This window comes from Saccostrea cucullata, unplaced genomic scaffold (assembly GCF_032062105.1).
Source record: "Saccostrea cucullata isolate Sc308-1 unplaced genomic scaffold, CSIRO_AGI_Scuc_v1 ctg729, whole genome shotgun sequence".
Classification (NCBI taxonomy): domain Eukaryota; kingdom Metazoa; phylum Mollusca; class Bivalvia; order Ostreida; family Ostreidae; genus Saccostrea; species Saccostrea cuccullata.
Genome location: NW_026933670.1, coordinates 333,924 through 354,162, shown reverse-complemented (window position 1 = coordinate 354,162; position 20,239 = coordinate 333,924). Strand labels below are relative to the sequence as shown.

The following is a 20,239-nucleotide window of genomic DNA, read 5'->3' as shown; positions in this document are numbered from 1 at the left end:
TGATAGTGTGGATTCTAAATTGTTCAAAACATGGCCCCCAGGGGAAAGGTGGAGCCACAATGAATCATTTAGGTTTACTCTTTAGATATATATAGGAAAAATCTCAAGAAATTCTTTAAATCTTCTAAAAGAAACACTTGGTCAGAAAAGCTGAAACTTATTTGGAAGCGTAGAAATCATACCTCTCTCAGAGATACGATTGGACTGAAAGGGAATCGAAGTACAACAAGGGGGAATCTTTGTAGAACAACAGAGCCAAGGTGGCTCTCTGGTAAACGTTGTGGCTCATGGAACCATGTTTAATTTTGCAACTATTTATTTCCCCCGCTTTCGCGAAAGCGAGGGGACATTAAATCCCATTCGTCTGTAAGTCTGTCTGTTTCTAGTTCTGTCCGTTCGTCACAGAAACTTTAACATGGGTCATATCTTTTGAATGAGAAGAGATACTCAGTAGGGCTTTTTTATTACACATGTATATTACCTGATACAAGACCTTTCTTTATAAGTTATGATTTTTGACCCCTTGACCTTGAAGTTTGCACTAAATTAAACATTACTTTGATTTAGTCATAACTTTTGAATGGGAAGAGATATGGCTTTCATTTTATACATGTATATTACCTGTGACAAGACCTTTCTGAATACACTATAATTTTTTACCCCGTGACCTTGACCTACTGTTACGAAATTTTAACATATCTTTCCGAATTTTTGAAGCAGAGCTACAGTTCTGCAGCTAGCTTTAAATTGACCATTTTAACTTTTCAAAGACAATAGAAAGGGCTTTCGTATTAAAAATGTGTTTTATCTGTTACAAGACTTTTCTAAATACTGATGTTTGACCCCGTGACCTTGAAGTTTGACCTACTTTTAAAAAAATTAAACATATTTACTTTTAATTGGGCATAACTTTTGAACGAGAAGAGATAGGGCTTTCATATTAAACATGTATATTGCTTGTGACAAGACCTTTTTTAATAAAAGCTAAGATTTTTTTATCTTGACTTTGAAGTTGACCTACTTTTCAAAAATGTTAATATTTCCTTATGACTTTTGATTGAGAAGAGATAAGGATTTCATATTTGACATGTGCATTACCTGTAACAAGATATTTCCGAGAAGCTATGATTTCTGACCCCTTGACCTTCACCTTTATGACTGGCCTAATTTTTAAAAAAAAATCAACTTTGGTGATAACTTCTGAATGACATGTGATAGGACATTCATATTTGACACAATATGCCATAAAAATGACATCTCAACCACAGACACCAAAGTTCTTTGAATTTGCTTGTTATAACTGCGTGATTTTTATGCCCTCGTAATCAAAGATTCGGGGAATATAGTTTTTGCCCTGTCTGTCTAATAGCCTGTTTGTCTGTACGAAAAAACTTTAACCCTGCTCATAACTTTTGATTGGTTGGAACTATGACTTTCATATTTCACTTGTGTGTTCCTCACATGACGATGCCTTCCGTTTGGTATCAACATATTTGACATTGACCTTGGAGTTAGACCCACTTTTGAAAAACAAAACAAAAAATAAATAAAATAAATGAAAATAAAGTTTAATCTTGGTCATAATTTTTGAATTATAGTTGGTGACAGAGTTTTCGTACTTCACACGCGTTTTTACTGTGACAAGATCGACCTTTCTCATATGTTTCTAAAAATATAAATATTTTTGACCTTCATCTTAGAGTTTGATCCACTTTTGAAAGAAATTTTAAAGGAACTTTAACTTTTGCCATAACTTTTGAACAATTAGAGCTAGGGTTTTAATATTCCACTTGTTAATTTCTCATGACAATTAAGGCCTTTCCCTGATTAAATTCATTATTTTTACCTTTTGACCTTGTAGTTTGACCTGTAGTGTCTTAAAAAGACTAGGCCATAAATATTTTTAAAATAGTGTGTGCTAGGACTTTCGTATTTCACGGGTATAGTTACTGAAACAATAAAAATCCTTTAACATAATTCCATGTAGGGCTTCCACAACTGTTTCCTTCCTTAGATGCCTTATATCCAATTCTCTCTGGGGGGAGTAGATGCCTTATATCCAATGCTCTTGGTTTTGTATTGGCGGGAATAAAATTCATATTCTATACAGGTAATACGGAAGCGTATTAGTGCCACTTGCACACTTTACTTTTTTTAATTTCGACACTTTAAAGTGTAAAATTTACACTTTAATCTGGGTAGGGGGTAAAATATAGCATAAGTGTAAATTTTACTCATTTTACCTGGTTTTTTATTGACGAGCTAAAAAAATCTACACTTTAATCTGAAAATTTACACTTTAATCTGAAAATTTACATTTATTTAATCTATTTTACATTTTAATCTGGTAATTTTAGGTGTATTTTACACTTTAATCTGTAAATTTTACACTTTAATCTGTAAAATTTACAGATTAATCTGTAAAATTTACAGATTAATCTGTAAAATTTACAGAATAATCTGTAAAATTTACAGATTAATCTGTAAAATGTACAGATAAAAGTGTAAATTTTACATATTAATCTGTAAAATTTACACTTTCATCTGTAAAATTTACACTTTAATCTGTAAATTTTACACTTTTATCTATACATTTTACACTTTAATCTGTATTCATACGAAAATTTACACTTTAATCAGAAATTATTTATTTGTTTGTTCAAAAACTTCTACACATGAGAACAAATGCACTTGTATATTAAAGTAAAACTTTTCAGCTAAAGTGACATTTCGATATATCGACCCCTCCCCCCTTAATATAGATCTGTACTTTAATAAATAATATATGGATGACTTTTTAATCGTAAACTCCCCTTTAACATTTTATGTAGTGTTATTGAGGATGTGTTAAGATGCAAATTGTATACCCTTATCACCAGCATCTGTGGTTTATGTCTGTAAAATTTACTCACTTTAAAGTGTAAAATTTACACTTTAAAGTGTAAAATTTACACTTTAAAGTGTAAAATTTACATAAATTAAAAAGAAGCATGCTGTACGTATGAACAATTTCTAAAACGAGTTAAATTATTGACAAGCAAGTTGATGAAACAAGAATATCAACAGTCTCTTTAAAGTCATCATTTCGCAAATTTTATGGTTGATACAATGACCTTGTCAGCAAATAAACCTACATTCGTATTATTAAGTCAAAGGAGTTTTTATTACTACATGTACATAATTGTTAGGCCATTATTTACATATTCAAATGAATCATCTATGGACTTTTCCTTACTGATCAAGACAATGAGTACACAAATGATGTGTCTGTTCGACAGGGATGCTCACTCCTACGAGACAACTGATCCCACCTCTGATGTGTTAGAGGTCAGTGATTGCACTGTACTCCCAATTTGTATTGTTTAAATGGACTTTGGGCTTGAATACCGGTTATCTTTATTATCTCTATATTTCACAGTTTACATGTACAGTGTATTTAAAACATGTGTTTAAATATAAAAAATCTGGAAATAAAGGAAATTTACAAAATTTTCAAATTAAGCTTATATTTCTGCTAAATTAGAGTTCAATTTGATGTATTAGTCATTTCATTCAAGCACTTACTTATTATTATTTTTGCATGTTTTAATAAATATCAAACATTACATAAAGAAAGAAAATTAAAACTCGCGACGCAAAGCAGAGCACCCCTTCGGAAATTACGGACACATCAAACCAAATACAAGAGGCCCAGGGGCCACAGCGCTCACCTGAGCACATTGGCTAGGAAAAAGCACATATCAGATCAGAACTGAAAGTTTATATAATTTATAACCCCCCTAGGGGTTCATGATTTGAACAAACTAGAATCTACACTACCTGAAGCTGATTCCATATTAATATCACTAATCATAGCTTTGAAGTACTTGAAAAAATATTTTAAAAGGTTTCCCTATAAATCCCTATGTAAAACTTGGGTCGGCCATTTTGGACCCTAGGCCATATGATTTGAACAAACTTGAATCTACACTACCTGAGGATGATTCCACATTTTCATCTTTCCTGGCCCATTTGTACTTGTGTAGTTGATTTTTTAAGATTTTTCCTATATATTCCTATGTAAAACTTGGGTCGGCCATTTTGGCCCCACCCTAGGCCCGGGGGTCATGATTTAAAGAAATTTGAATCTACACTACCTGAGGATGATTTCACATGAGTTTCAGATTTTCTGGCCCAATGGTTCTTGAGAAGAAGATTTTTAATGATTCCTATATATTCCTATGTAAAACTTGGGTCGGCCATTTTGGCCCCACCCTAGGCCCGGGGGTCATGATTTGAACAAACTTGAATTTACACTACCTGAGGATGATAAAATTAAAGATTTTTATTTTTTCCTATATATTCCTATATAAAACTTGGGTCGGCCATTTTGGCCCCATAGGCCCGGGGGTCATGATTTGAACAAACTTGAATCTACACTACCTGAGGATGATTCCACATGAGTCATTTTCCTGGCCCAGTGGTTCTTGAGAAGAAGATTTTTAAAGATTTTTCTATATTCCTATGTAAAACTTGGGTCGGCCATTTTGGCCCCACCCTAAACAAACTTGAATCTACACTACCTGAGGATGATTCCACATGAGTTTCATCTTTCCTGGCCCAGTGGTTCTTGAGAAGAAGATTTTTTTAAAAATGACATTAATTTTTCTCTAATTCATAATTATCTCCCCTTGGAAAAGGGCGTGGCCCTTCATTTGAACAAACTTGAATCCCCTTTACCCAAGGATGCTTTGTGGCAAGTTTGGTTGAAATTGGCCCAGCGGTTCTTGAGAAGAAGTCGAAAATGTGAAAAGTTTACGGACAGACAGACAGACGGACAGACAGACGGAGAGACGGACAGACGGACGCCGGACAAAATGTGATCAGAAAAGCTCACTTGAGCCTTCGGCTCAGGTGAGCTAATAATTTATAATCCCATAGACCTCAATGCATTCCTATTTCCTAATTAAACAATATTTAATACAGGATGGATATTTAAGGTTAGAAAATTATGTCCTTTTATGAGTCAGATACCTTAATTCGTTTTAACAAAACAAATACGTGTAAAATTAATATTTTCCACTTCTATGCTTGCATGGTCTTTTAACTTTCCAAACTAATCAGTATATGGCTTTTAGATTACATCATATCTGGTTTTAATACTTGGAGATCAAGTTTTTCAACATCCTGTTGGCATTCCCATGGGTACTAATTGTGCCCCCTTCTTAGCAGACCTACTTTTGAGTTTAAATGAAGCTTAAATGATTCAAAAACTTTTGCATGTTAATATCTTTTGCTGTGGCTGTTAATTCGACATTTAGGATATATCAATTAACAATAAAATCGCTATATATACCTCTGTACTTGAAATAAACAACATCACATGTTCTGTCACTTTTTTTTCATATTTGAATATTTTACTAGAATGTTAACACAACAAAACTTTAGAATAAAAGTAACTTCCTTAATTTTTCTATCATAAACTTCCCTTATTTACATTGCAATATATATGAATATTTTCCAGAAAGCTAACACAAAACTTAAGGATAAAAGTGATGACCTCAATTTTTCTATCTTCAACTTCCCTTAATATTCATATGCAATATAAACCATTTAATATCAAATGCATATACAGTTTATGTCTCCCAGTTGATTCTACAATGAAACAAGCTCTTGGTAAATAAGTTGATGATACAATGATATCAACTGTCCTGTTCAATGTCAACATTTTTCAAATTCTATATCAGACCATACAATAAGCTTGTTAGCAAATATACAGTAGATCACTAAATTTTCACAACACGTTACTTTCACGAGATAATCACTGACTCTTGATTATAGCGAGACAAAATTTACACAAATTGTGGTTATTGCTCTATTTAATCTCAATTAATACTATTATAAGCGAATAATTAAATTTTTGCAAGCACAATGTCTCACATAATTACGCGAAAATAAAATTCTCGCTAATAAAAAGTGATTTACAGTAATCTTTCCTTAGGACTAATATTGAATGTCATTTTCCATAAAAATTCTTGGGCCTTTCTTTTTTATAACACAGAATTGTTAAAAGATCATTCCAGTTGCCTGGGGCAAGCGACCAGTCAATAGGAAGTGCAAAATCCTGATCCCACCTCTGTTGTTTTTTAAATTTGAGCTCTGTGTCTTTAATTATACTATATTGGGCATTGCACACATTCTTTAAAACAAATTTTCAAAAAAATATTTCTCCTATGATGTATGCACAATAATTTAGCATCCTTTAAAGTAAGGCTATTCACCATAATGAAAGTTTTAAACTAACTACTGGAAGTGTTGCAAAAGTATCAGTAGTTTAAGAAATTAATTTGCTTCAAGACAATGAGGTCCAAAACGCTTTAATTCTGCAATAATACTTCACAAACGACAACAGAAATTTGAATCACCGTACAAATTAAAACATATTTAGCATGGTCAACAAAGAAAATCAAAAATTTTAATCAACATGACTATTACAATGTATGACTTTTTCAACATCAAAGATTTGAGTAATTACTAGTATTATTTACAATGTACATTATTTATAAGTTTCATTGTTTACATTTTATGAAATTTTTTTGTTTTTTATGTACTTCAATCTGATTACACTGGAACAAAAACTTCAATATCATCATAATAAAAAAATGAAACTAAGTAACTAACAATGGATTATGAAAACAAATACTTCAAAGCATAAATATTCAGTAACACTATCATCTATTCATGGGTCTGTTGATTAAATTTGAATTCTTCTCTTTGCAGAAATTTTCTAATTACAAATAGAGAATGAATGATTAACTCTAAATTGAATCAATTTAACAAAAGTAAGTGTAATGACTAGGGCAAGATCAGATTGAGGTATAGCATTATATGTTTCCATTTTTTTTTCTCCTACAAATGCACCAAAAAATTTAACAAATGAAAAATTCCATGTTGTAGTCTCCCTTTACCCAATTTTCTCACAACATGAATTTACAATGCAGTTCTTATTGAATACAAAACATACAAAGGCACTGAAGATCTTTGTCACAAGTCTTCAGTTTCATCATCTAGACTGGGACACAAGAATTTGTAAGCATGGACACATATGACACAGTTTCAAACCCTAGGGTTTCTCAGTTCTTTAGTGATATAATGCTAAATCACACACCAGTGTATCTTAACAGAGCAATTGATAAAATACTATTTGTAATGTTTGGTTTTTTTATGCAGTGATCAGAGAGCAATGATGTATAAAAGTATTTATGAATTGACTTTTGTGTTTTGGAGGAAAATACACATTCCATTTTATGAACATGTACTTGTTGGAGAATTCAATCTTGGAAGTAAATCTAGCTGATTCTGATAAGACCAACAGTTGCATTACAATGTAGTTTAAATGTTCTTAAAATGAACCATTAATTCAACATGTCAGTACTTTAACTACACTTGATGGGTAAGTTACTATAAGATGGACCCCTTGAGTACTTTTCTATGAACACAATCAGGCTACTGATATAGAAGTGGCCTTGTACAATCCCTTAACCCAGATCATTCATAACATAGCGATTCTTTTCATATCAATCATAGCGATTCCTTTCATATCAATCAATATTAATTTTTTTCTCTCTCTCTTTTTCGACTGTTTAACATTAAAAACAACCTTATATTAAATAAAATTAACCATGTAAATAAAAACTATACAACAGAAATATAGCATTTCAAACAAAACTCATGTCACAGATGCCTACAAAATTGAGAAAATATATAAAAATGAATTATAGGTTAAGTATGCTCAATATCGAATGGAAAGCAGGACAAGCACATTAAATTTGGTGATCTGATCCATAAATATTTACAAGATGTGTGTGAACTCATTACTTAGTATAAAGACTTCTACAATGATAAGCACAACTAAGAATTTTAACAACTTAAATCCAAGTTACAAACACTTATTCATATTCCAAAAGGAGATGTTATTCTTTAACTTTCTTAATATATATAACATAAAATATAAAATGCAAAAAAATCATTACTTTATCATGATTTCAAATGCCTATTAGGCGGTATCTTCAAACGTAACTTAATTTTATCTTTTGAATCTCAAATCCTTGCAGTGCATTTTGCCACGAAAATAAATCTACACTGTGAAGTGAAATGTATAAAATGATTTGAATTATGTGTGTGTACATGTATCCATTTTAAATGCCAGTAGGAATTGCATATTTTGCATGAGATTTTACTATAATGATCACTCAGATCTTGGAAAGTGATACAAAAACATCTTTTAAATATAAATGAAAAATGACAATTTCTTTGATGTATACATGTATATAAATCTATATACCATTACTAATGACAGTAAAATTCTTTTCAACCATCTCTGTAATTTGAATTTCTATTTCAACTCAAAAAATAACCATGCCAGAGATGTAAACTGTACAATATGTGTAACTCTGACAGAGTACATAATTCCATCCAATACAATCTTCTCCATTAAAACTACATAAACAAGAAAAATCAGAAACACATGTGCAATGTGTATACTTTGGCAACCAAAAACAACAAGTTTTATCATGAAATTTCAGAAGTCTACCAAAAGTTTCCTGTAAAGAAATGGAACAGCTGCACCTGTAATATGCTCTTTTTGGCGTTATATTGGCATTTATATATATATACTGTCGCTGTTTTACTCTCTATTGTGATGTTTTTATTATTGCGACCATTGAACGTGTTTGAGTGATGTTTAACTTCTCTTTGAAATCAAATCCACTTTTTTTGTGATGGTCATCTTCCAGATCAGAAAATGTCCGAGCTGCTGCGCTTACGTTTAGAGACTGGTTTTGTTGGTTACCCATGATGTGTAGACTCTACAAATTATCATGCATGGATTGAAAGATATCATTTATACCATAAATATACTAGTCAAAATTTCTAAGTCCCAAGGCAAGTTTTGCTTTACACCGCTCTTATATTGAATTATTTAAACAGTATAATTTAATAAGTATACAGGATAATAAAGTAGCAAAATAATTTTTCTCACTTAATAAATTTTATTCTGAAGCGCTTGTAACACAATATGCACTGAAACTTCATGCCACTATAAGTTATAAGTTGCAAATTAAACCTCCATTATCAATTCAAACAAAGTCATTCATGCAGAAAAATGTAGGTCAAAATTCACCTAATTCTGGTAAAATGTTGTTGGTTACTTATAACCTGTACAATGACAAATCATCATGCCATTATAAGTTATAGATGCTGAGATATGGACCTCCACCAAAAATTTAACCAAAGTCACTCATGCAGAAAAATGTAGGTCAAGATGACCTAATTCTGGTACTGACGTTTGTGGTTACCCATGATGTATCCACTGACTAATTATCATATCCCTATAACTTATAGTTGCTGGAATATAGGTCTTCACCATAAATTATCATGAAAAAACTAAGTCCAACTTAAGGAAAAAATACGGAAAAATTTGAATTTTTTTTTTCAAAATCATACTTGGGATATAAATTTTTATCCATACTGAATATTGTGTCCAAATTTCAAGAAGACTGAATAAAATTTGAGAAAGTTATTGCAGTTTATAAAACTTTGACATTTGGGTTAACCAAAAGTTGGACGCCGACGACGACGACGACGACGACGGAATCTATGGTCGCTATGTCTCGCTTCGCGACATTCGTCGCAGGCGAGACAAAAAATCAGAAACACATGTGCAATGTGTATACTTTGGCAACCAAAAACAACAAGTTTTATCATGAGATGTCAGTCTACCAGCAGAGTTTCCTGTGGCGGGACATCCGTGACACTCGCACCTGTCGAATGCTCTTTTTCGGGGTTAACACTGGCTCATCCTCCTCACTGCTCTCCTGGCTGTCGCTGGTTTTACTGGCCGCGTGACTCTCTTTTTTCCGCGTTTTTGACGACTGATGACCATTAGAATGCTGACTGTTTGAGTGATGTTTACTTCTCTGTATGGAGACCGTTCTCCTACTTTTTTTGTGATGGTCATCTTCCAGATCAGATACAGATTCGGAGCTGCTGCGCTTACGTTTCCGAGAGACTGGTTTTTCTGATGGTGTCCCTAGTCTAGGGGCATCTGGGAAAACTCTAAAAATAGACCCATAGATTGACAAAACTATTCTTTATACCATAAATACATGTATTGATTAATCAATACATGTACCTGAAATCATTAACCTTACTTATAAATATACAAAATAATTTTTTTTCTCTATTTTATAATAGTTAATACTTTATCTTACAAAGGATCTTACAATTGAGATATATCGATTTTATCATTCTAGCTTATATCACATTTTACCCAGTAAATTACCTTCGCAAAATAATGACTGCTCTTCTTTGCACAACATCTTGTGGACGAATACAGTGTGTGATTTCATCTGCTGCATATCCACTGTACAAAATTGAACATATTGACAGTTAGCTACAGTGCGAATAAAACTAATGTATATCACAACAAAGTTTTCTCCTAATAACTGTCAAAATTTAATTCAAAACTAAATACATTCTTTATACATGTTGGACATTTCCCACTGTACTGTTCTTTTTCACAATTACCTGATCATTGTGACACATCCTCTGTCAATTGGCAAACACAGAACAGGTGGAGAAACTCTAATTGGCCTGAAAGAAAACTTACAACCAAAGCAGAGAGCACTGTCACTGAAAAAAGACACTGAAACAATAGGGCGGTCAAAGATATGGGGTGGATCTATGTGGGACACAATGCAACCGCCAGGCATGTAATCGTTTATAACAGCACTATTAACAAAGCCTTCTGGTACGATTTTAGCGTCATACAGAGGCTTGATGACCAGTTCATGTATCCAGTCGGGGATTTCGTCCACTTCACCTTTGGGATACAGTCGTTCCATCCCAGGACCTTTCTTCTCCAACTGAGACCCATACGTATAACCCTCGCCAAAGAAATACTTGTTTCTCAGTGGTGCTCTGTCGACTGTATGATGCTTATAGGTTCCTTTCTCTGCTATTTTGACTGTTTCGTTTATTTTCTTCTCGATTGCCTCGCACTGATCATCGGTAAACAATCGACGTTGCTTGATTCCGGCGTGTACCTTACTTAACTCGTCGGCATTGTGCCAGCTGCTGTCATAATCGTGGTGGCGTGACTTTGACTTGTAAGTTCCATTTGAATCTCTTCTTGATCTGTCAGACTTTCTGTCCTTGCTGTACTTTGACGAGCTGTGGTTGTGTGGAGACTGGAGCTTCAGACGTAAATCCTTGAAGTTTTCAGCCATCTTGGCACATTTTCCGTATCTCCCAGAATGCACTTCGAAAAACACAATTTTCGCGGGAAAAGTATGAACAGCACTTTTATTTCACAATCACACAAACGTATTTTACTTTAGTACAGGCCCTAAAGCACAAATAAACTCTAATTCAATAAAATTATCATTATTACGGAAAGAACTCCTTTTAGAAAATAGGCATTGAGGGAAGTAAATTAAATGAAGCATTAGACACGTATGATGTGTGTTGTGAATGGGGGGGGGGGGGGGAGAGAGAAAAACTCGGATAACTAAAAATCACCGTGAATTAAACAGGAAAGCCCTAGGCAAGCTCCAAACAGTAGAAAGTTGTGGCCAAAAATTTAGTAGTTTTTGCACAGGTGGAGCAAACTCCAAATCAAAAGGTCAAATACTCTGGTACTTAGACTTTTCACAAGAAATAATATGAAAACGATATGTAGCTTTGAACAACAAATCAAAAGTTTTGGGTATGGTAAACTTTTTCCTGAAAAACGGACAGAAAGATATATCATATATACTCTCGAATCCTTAATTCAGGGGCAAAAAAACAAACAAACAAAACGTAAGCTGTGTTTGTGAAACACTATACTGAGTTGATGCATCTGCGCATGGTACTCACGGCAAAGTTAAAGTTTCTCCAATGAAAATCAAACTCCGTGGTCAATGTCAGGAGCTCAGTAATACTAGGAGTATCCAAAGAAAATGGTCACACAAGCATGGATCTAGAATTTTTTCTAAGGGGGGGGGGGTGAAAAGAAGAAGACGGATTTTACATATAACTCATTCTTCAATACCGGTGAATTTTTAAAATGTATTTCTTTTCTCCTTTATTTTCCAATAAATAAAGTGTAAGCAGATAGATTGATATTGATATGATTTGATACTTGTGTAAGGATATAGTATAAGTAGTTTTATGGATATGAGTTGAGGAATAAAAAAATTATTGATCATTGTTGTATTGCATTTAGGGGATTTCAGATGCAGAAAATGTGACATAATTTTCGAATAGGCATAAAGATGTTGTTTTATTTAAAAATAAAATCATTTGGCATGATATTTGTGTACATTATCTTAGCATATAAATGAAATAATATATTTATTTTGTCAAACATGCTAAAATTATCTTAATTATTTTTTTCTGAACTTAAAAATTTGTGGTTTATGTTCGTAACGCATGGTGTCCATATGCATTGAACTTTTTAACACCTCTCTACAAACATTAAATAATTTGTCAAGTTCAGTTTCTGTGTTAAATTAATGAGTATGTGTGATAAATTATTTTTAACAATATGCTTCATGAACATAACTCAGTTCTTTTTGTAATTTTAAAATGATCTCTGATTGTAAAATGTTTGGTGTCTTGACCGTTACGAACATAATAGCTTTCAGTATGATTGCCAAAATAACAGCCAATGAATCATAAGTTTGGCTCAAAAAGTCCGTAGCAGTGGTGTAATTATAAATTAAAAACGAAAGTAGAAAGGTTGCGCAGCTGTCTGCTAAAAAACATGGCGATGCTCATTGTGTCCATGTGGAAAAAAAGAAGTTACGAACATAATAGATTCGGTAAGTATTTTCATATTGTATCAATTTTAGTGAATGTTTAACACATAAATACAGTCATTGTATCTTTATACCATGTAGCTATTAATCAGAAACTGAAATATGTCTCTTATGACCATACAAAATGCATAAATCTGTCCGAGTCGAGAACTTTCGGTTTAACATTTGACTTTTGATTCGCGTCTTTTGTTACGAACATGTGTTTTTACATTATTTGTATAATATATTAATGATAAAGTTATATTGTACTATATTTTATTCTATATTTGTTAGTTTTGTTCTGCTCTTATCAAAGGATGAATACTTATTGAATGTTTGTTTTAATATTGCCATATCATTTACGCAATTATGTTCGTAACAGAGACACGAAAACTTGAAGTAGTGACATAATTTGTACTTTAATTGCCTTCTTTCTGATTTTATCAAAGATATATAATAAATATAATTAAACAGCATATGTGTTGATTACATAATGTTGTATTTTGTTTTATATATATTTTTTTCTTTCAGATTTACAAGAAATGACTGAATTGTGTTCGTAACAATGACACAAAGATCCAAGACTCAAAATAGAAGACCTAGGATATTTAGTCATTCATCTGACAATTTACTTGTCTGCATTAATTCTCTTTGAAAGCTTGTCTTTTATTAAGGTTTGAAATGAAATATTAAAAGTATTAAAGACAAGTGTTCGATTGTCTTGTTATTTTTTTGTTCCTTTTTAAAGCCTGATTCGGAGTTAGGTGTCCATGTTACTTACATAATTTCTCCTTTTTTTAAACTAGAAATAAAAATTGTGACTTTTTAAATAAATTCCATTTAATATAACATTAGTCATGATTTCATCATACCTTATTGATTACATTATTTTCATATTTTAACAACTTGTTAAATTCTAGTAACATGTTACTTGTTTAGTGCTTATGTAAGTAACGGTGTCCATTGGTAGTCTTGGATATATTTTCTAATTGTAATGGAATAAGGCAGAAATACGACATGCAATAAAACATGCAAACTAGTGTTTATATACTTCAAAAAGGATTCACCAGAAAAGAATAACTTATTGTTCTAAAAAACAGTCACTGTGGACACCAAGTTACGTACATAAAATTTCAGACATGCTTGTACATTTGGGCACCTATCTCCTCTTTAAGACTTCAGATTATCTTCCCTTCAATTTTTTTCAGAAGCAGGAAGGGTACTGACTTAATTAATATACATAAATTATGAAATTGATTATTTTTAAAAAATAACCCTTTGGTCACACTTCTGAACTCAGTACTGAAGAATGAGTTATATACATATAGTTAAATAAATCAATAGGATACAGGTTGGAGTACGGTTTTTTAAAGTGGGAGGTTTATCAAACTGGAGAAAAAATACTTGTATGGATTACCTGAAAGTTTTCGAAAAGGAAAGGAAAATAAATCTCCGAACCCCAAACTCCTATACTTTGTAAAGGGGGTGAGGTTTCATTTTTTGAGGTTTCGTATTGTTTTCACAACCAAATTTCTTTATATGTCACAACTTGAGCTTTTCAGTGAACATTTTCTATAGTAAAACACAACAAAAATTTGGGACTTTCTTCTTTCTCTCTCTTTTTTGCAAATCCAAAGGGGGTGGGGGCAACCCCGATACCCCCCCCCCCCTTCTGGATCCGCCACTGTCACAAGGAATTAAAAATACCCGTGAAATGAGAAAAAAGAATGGCCAAGAATTAACTCAGTTTTCAAATGAAGGTCAAGGGTCAAAATTCTTGGTATCCAGGGGAAAGTCTTGTCATAAGGGATACACTTGTGAAATATAAAAGCCCTAAGTTCCAATATATCAAAAATAAATAATTTTAAGATTAAAGTATTTAAAAGATATGTAGATCAATCTCTGTGGTTTAAATCCAAAAGGTCAAAATAGTTTGTACCCTAGGGATCGTCCTGTCACAAGGTACACACCATTGAAATACGACAGCCCTAACTAGGCACGTAGTATCGTCCCCTGACCCCTTTTTTCCAGACACAAGTTTTACTATAGAAAATGTTCATTGAAAGTCCGCCCCCACCCCCACCCCCTCAGATCCCCCTCTTGGTTGCAGTATTGTCCAACAAGGTCAAACATTTTGTACCCGAGAAAGGTCTTATTACAAGGAATCTGTGAAGTATGATAGTCCTAGTACCAATCATTCAGAAGTTATAGCCAAGGATGTATGAGTTAATTTGGTAAAATTTTGCAAAGTTGGCCACCTGGAAGGTCAAGGTCAAATATGTCTGTATTCAAAGACGTCTTTCTCCAACAAATTGGCAGCTTAAGGTCAAGGTTAAAGTTTTTCAAATGTAGCTTAATACAAAGGTCAAGAGTTCAAATATAATATTTGGCACCCAAATGAAAGGATTTACAATGAATATCTGTGTGAAATATGTGAGCTCTAGAACCTACAATTCAGAAAAAATACCAAAGTTTTAAATTACAAATGTATATCAAAAGTATGTCATGCTCAAAGGTCAAGGTCATAAGGCCAAAACATATGTACCATAACAATGATATGGTCAGAAAACATATAAGAGAAATATATTTTATGAAATCCTTAGCACCAACCACTCAAAAGTTACTGTGGAATCATTTTAGTTGATGGGGATTAATGTGTTTGGGCAAGCGACTTTTTACTTGTTCATGGAGACGTAATTTCGTGGGTTACTTCTTTATACTGTAAGTTCAATGATCGAATCAATATATTCACAAAATAAAAACATTCATGGGAATGTAAATATGTGGATACTTTTGGCAAATGATAACCAGAAGTCTCTGTCGAGACTGTAGCTCTACTGGTTTATACTTAAAACAAAGGAAGCGAAAAGTAGCAGTTGGGACTTAAAACAGCAATAAATAGAAAAATGATTCTTGCCACTCATCAAAAGAAAAACCGATGCACAGAATTATGTATCTTAGTATAGTCTACTTGTGTGCCAAGTTATATTGAAATTGGACCAAAACTGTAGGAGGAGTAGCATTTTGAAAGAATTTCACAGAAATTTCTATTTTTAGTAACCAAGGCAACACCGTTCACAAACCAGAAGTCTCTGTCGAGACTGTAGCTCTACTGGTATGTACTTATCAAAAACCATTGCACTATTTTATGTATCTTTGTGTAGTCTACTTGTGTGCCAAGTTATATTGAAATCAGATCAAAATTGTAGGAGGAGTAGCGTTTTAAAGGAATTTCACAGAAAATTCTATTTTTAGTAACCATGGCAACACCGTTCATCGAAATCAAAAACCAATGCACTATTTTATGTATCTTAGTGTAGTCTACTTGTGTGCCAAGTTATATTGAAATCAGATCAAAATTGTAGGAGGAGTAGCGTTTTAAAGGAATTTCACAGAAAATTCTATTTTTAGTAACCATGGTAACACCGTTCATCGAAATCAGAAACCGATGCACTATTCTATGTATCTTAGGGTAGTCTACTTGTGTGCCAAGTTATACTGAAATCAGACCAAAACTGTAGAAGGAGTAGCGTTTTTAAAGAATTTCACAGAAAATTCTATTTTTAGTAACCATGGCAACACCGTTCATCAAAATCAAAAACCGATGCACTATTCTATGTATCTTAGTGTAGTCTACTTGTGTGCCAAGTTATATTGAAATCAGAAAATCTGTAGAAGAAGTAGCGTTTTTAAGGAATTTCACAGAAAATTCTATTTTTAGTAACCATGGCAATATCGTTCATCGAAATTAAAAACCGATGCACTATTCTATGTATCTTTGTGTAGTCTACTTGTGTGCCAACTTATTTTGAAATCAAACTAGAACTGTAGAAGGAGTAGCGTTTTTAAGGAATTTCACAGAAAATTCTATTTATAGTAACCATGGCAACACCGTTCATCGAAATTAAAAACCGATGCACTATTCTATGTATCTTAGTGTAGCCTACTTGTGTGCCAAGTTATATTGAAATCAGACCAAAACTGTAGAAGGAGTAGCGTTTTAAAGGAATTTCACAGAAAATTCTATTTTTAGTAACCATGGCAACACCGTTCATCGAAATCAAAAACCGATGCACTATTCTATGTATCTAAGTGTAGTCTACTAGTGTGCCAAGTTATCTTGAAATCAGACCAAAACTGTGGAAGGAGTAGCGTTTTAAAGGAATTTCACAGAAAATTCTATTTTTAGTAACCATGGCAACACCGTTCATTGAAATCAAAAACCGATGCACTATTCTATGTATCTTAGTGTAGTCTACTTGTGTGCCAAAGTATATTGAAATCAGACCAAAACTGTGGAAGGAGTAGCGTTTTAAAGGAATTTCACAGAAAATTCTATTTTTAGTAACCATGGCAACACCGTTCATTGAAATCAAAAACCCATGCACTATTCTGTGTATCTTAGTGTAGTCTACTTGTGTGCCAAGTTATATTGAAATCAGACTAAAATTGTAGGAGGAGTAGCGTTTTGAAAAATTGTTTACAGACAGACGGACAGACAGACGGACAGACAGACAGACAGACAGACAGACAGACAGACGGACGGACGCCGGACGCATTACTATCGCATAAGCTCTTCTGGTCTCTGACCAGTAGAGCTAAAAACAAAAACCGATGCACAGAATTATGCATCTTAGTGTAGTCTACTAGTGTGCCAAGTTATATTGAAATTGGACCAAAACTGTAGGAGGAGTAGCATTTTGAAAGAATATCACAGAAATTTCTATTTTTAGTAACCACGGCAACACCGTTCATCGAAATCAAAAACCGATGCATAGAATTATGTATCTTAGTGTAGTCTACTTCTGTGCCAAGTTATACTGAAATTGGACCAAAACTGTAGGAGGAGTAGCATTTTGAAAAAATATCACAGAAATTTCTATTTTTAGTAACCACGGAAACACCGTTCATCGAAATCAAAAACCGATGCACAGAATTATGTATCTTAGTGTAGTCTACTTGTGTGCCAAGTTATATTGAAATTGGACCAAAACTGTAGGAGGAGTAGCATTTTGAAAGAATTTCACAGAAATTTCTATTTTTAGTAACCACGGCAACACCGTTCATCGAAATCAAAAACCGATGCACAGAATTATGTATCATAGTGTAGTCTACTTGTGTGCCAAGTTATATTGAAATTGGACCAAAACTGTAGGAGGAGTAGCATTTTGAAAGAATTCACAGAAATTTCTATTTTTAGTAACCACGGCAACACCGTTCATCAAAATCAAAAACCGATGCACAGAATTATGTATCTTAGTGTAGTCTACTCGTGTGCCAAGTTATATTGAAATTGGACCAAAACTGTAGGAGGGGTAGCAGTTTGAAAGAATTTCACAGAAATTTCTATTTTTAGCAACCAGGGCAACACCGTTCATCGATATCAAAAACCGATGCACAGAATTATGTATCTTAGTATAGTCTACTAGTGTGCCATGTTATATTTAAATCGGACCAAAAATGTAGGAGAAGTAGCATTTTGAAAGAATTTCACAGAAATTTCTATTTTCAGTAACACCAGGGCTACACCGTTTATCAAAATCAAAAACCGATGCACAGAATTATGTATCTTAGTGTAGTATACTTGTGTGCGAAGTTATATTGAAATTGGACCAAAACTGTAGGAGGCGTAGCATTTTGAAAGAATTTCTATTTTTTTTCTCTATTTCTAGTAACCACGGCAACATCGTTCATGGAAATCAAAAACCGATGCACAGAATTATGTATCTTAGTGTAGTCTACTAGTGTGCCATGTTATTTTGAAATTGGACAAAACTGTAGGAGGAGTAGCATTTTGAAAGAATTTCTTTCTTTTTTTTTTCTCTGTTTCTAGTAACCTGACGGCAACATCGTTCATGGAAATCAAAAAACCGATGCACAGAATTATGTATCTTAGTGTAGTCTACTAGTGTGCCATGTTATTTTGAAATTGGACAAAACTGTAGGAGAAGTAGCATTTGAATAAAATTCAAAGAAATTTCTATTTTTAGTAACCATGGCAACACCGTTCATCGAAATCTAAAACCGATGTACAGAATTATGTATCTTAGTATAGTCTACTTGTGTGCCAAGTTATATTGAAATCGGACCAAAACTGTAGGAGAAGTAGCATTTTGAAAGAATTTTACAGAAATTTCTATTTTTAGTAACCACAGCAACATCGTTCATCGAAATCAAAAACCGATGCACAGACTTATGTATCTTACTGTAGTCTACTAGTGTGCCAAGGTATATTGAAATTGGACCAATACTGTAGGAGGAGTAGCATTTTGAAAAATTGTTTACAGACAGACAGACAGATGGACATGCAGCTAGACAGACGGACGGACGACGGACGCATTACTATTGCATAAGCTCTTCTGGTCTCTGACCAGTAGAGCTAAAAATTTCATACACTTGAACTGTCTTGAAATTTATTTAAAGGTACTTGGACACAGATTTGAAGTTATTATTTTCTCCACAATATTACGACTTATATATTTTAATATTATACTTTCATGTAAATTACTTGAATCTGATTCGTCCAGAAACATTTGTTGAAAAACACTATTACCCACTGAATAATGAGGCCACGCCCTCCTGCGTAGCAACAGTCAACATTGCTTAACGACAGGTGGTATTACAAAAAATACCGACTGCGCAGAATTTATGCGCGCACGGTTCACTGTTATATGTATTTATATAAAACATTCAGTATAATATAATAAATATAGCATATAGTTGAGTGTAACATTGAACATTTTCACCCCTCGAAAACCATTGTCAACCTCAGCTGCACCTCTGTTGACAATGGTTTTCTTGGGGTAAAAATTTTCAATGTTACACTCAACTACATGCAATATTTATATAATAGCATTTCACACAAAAAATAATTAAAAATCTTATTTCAAGATATTAAAATTTAAAATTTTTGGTGGGTTTGATTGACACATCCTTGCACTTTCACAAATTGATTTTATTCTTAATCCTTAGGAAAAGTGGCAATCTCGTTTTGAATAAATGAAAAATATTAATACTACAATCCAGAAAATTCAGAGTAGACATGTTCGAAAGCAAAACAAACACACAATATATTGTCAGTCGGTGCAGTTGAAGTAAGCAGACTGTGACGCTTGAACGCACCCATTGAATTGTAAACATAAACAATAACAGAACTCCTGCCCTGTTTACAAAAACTGTGTACATAACACGAGTGTGCTCCATTTGCTAAACTCTGTACACAACTCTTAGTTCGGAATGACGATACTTGTGAAAGAGTTTTGCTTTCTAATATTTTACTCTGAATAAAATTATTTTTCTGGATAAAAGTTTTAATATTTCTCATAAATACACAACAAGATTGCCACTTTTCCTAAGGATTAAGAATAAGGTTAAAATTTGTGAAAGTGCAAGGATGTGTCAATCAAACCCGCCAAAAA

The 20,239-nt window shown here is 33.1% G+C and overlaps 1 protein-coding gene across 1 annotated transcript; it reads right to left on the bottom strand.

Moving 5' to 3' along the window:
* Nucleotides 1-9,686: 9,686 nt before the first annotated feature.
* On the bottom strand, nucleotides 9,687-11,296 carry LOC134238879 (RNA demethylase ALKBH5-like). Its single transcript, XM_062720993.1, has 3 exons — nucleotides 10,567-11,296; nucleotides 10,322-10,402; nucleotides 9,687-10,095 (listed from the first exon to the last, which is right to left on the bottom strand). Exons 1-3 carry the CDS (start codon nucleotides 11,265-11,267, stop codon nucleotides 9,756-9,758), a joined length of 1,122 nt encoding a protein of 373 aa, XP_062576977.1. The 5' UTR covers nucleotides 11,268-11,296; the 3' UTR covers nucleotides 9,687-9,755.
* Between the last annotated feature and the right edge of the window lie 8,943 nt (nucleotides 11,297-20,239).

Bases quoted from the DNA above. Each gene is read 5' to 3' on its own strand.
- LOC134238879 (XM_062720993.1), bottom strand. From the start codon at position 11,267: ATGGCTGAAAACTTCAAGGATTTACGTCTGAAGCTCCAGTCTCCACAC. The intron at 10,403-10,566 runs GTAATTGTGAAA...AATTTTGTACAG, and splicing joins GGATGTGTCACAATGATCAG to TGGATATGCAGCAGATGAAA. The intron at 10,096-10,321 runs GTAATTTACTGG...GTCTATTTTTAG, and splicing joins GCAGTCATTATTTTGCGAAG to AGTTTTCCCAGATGCCCCTA.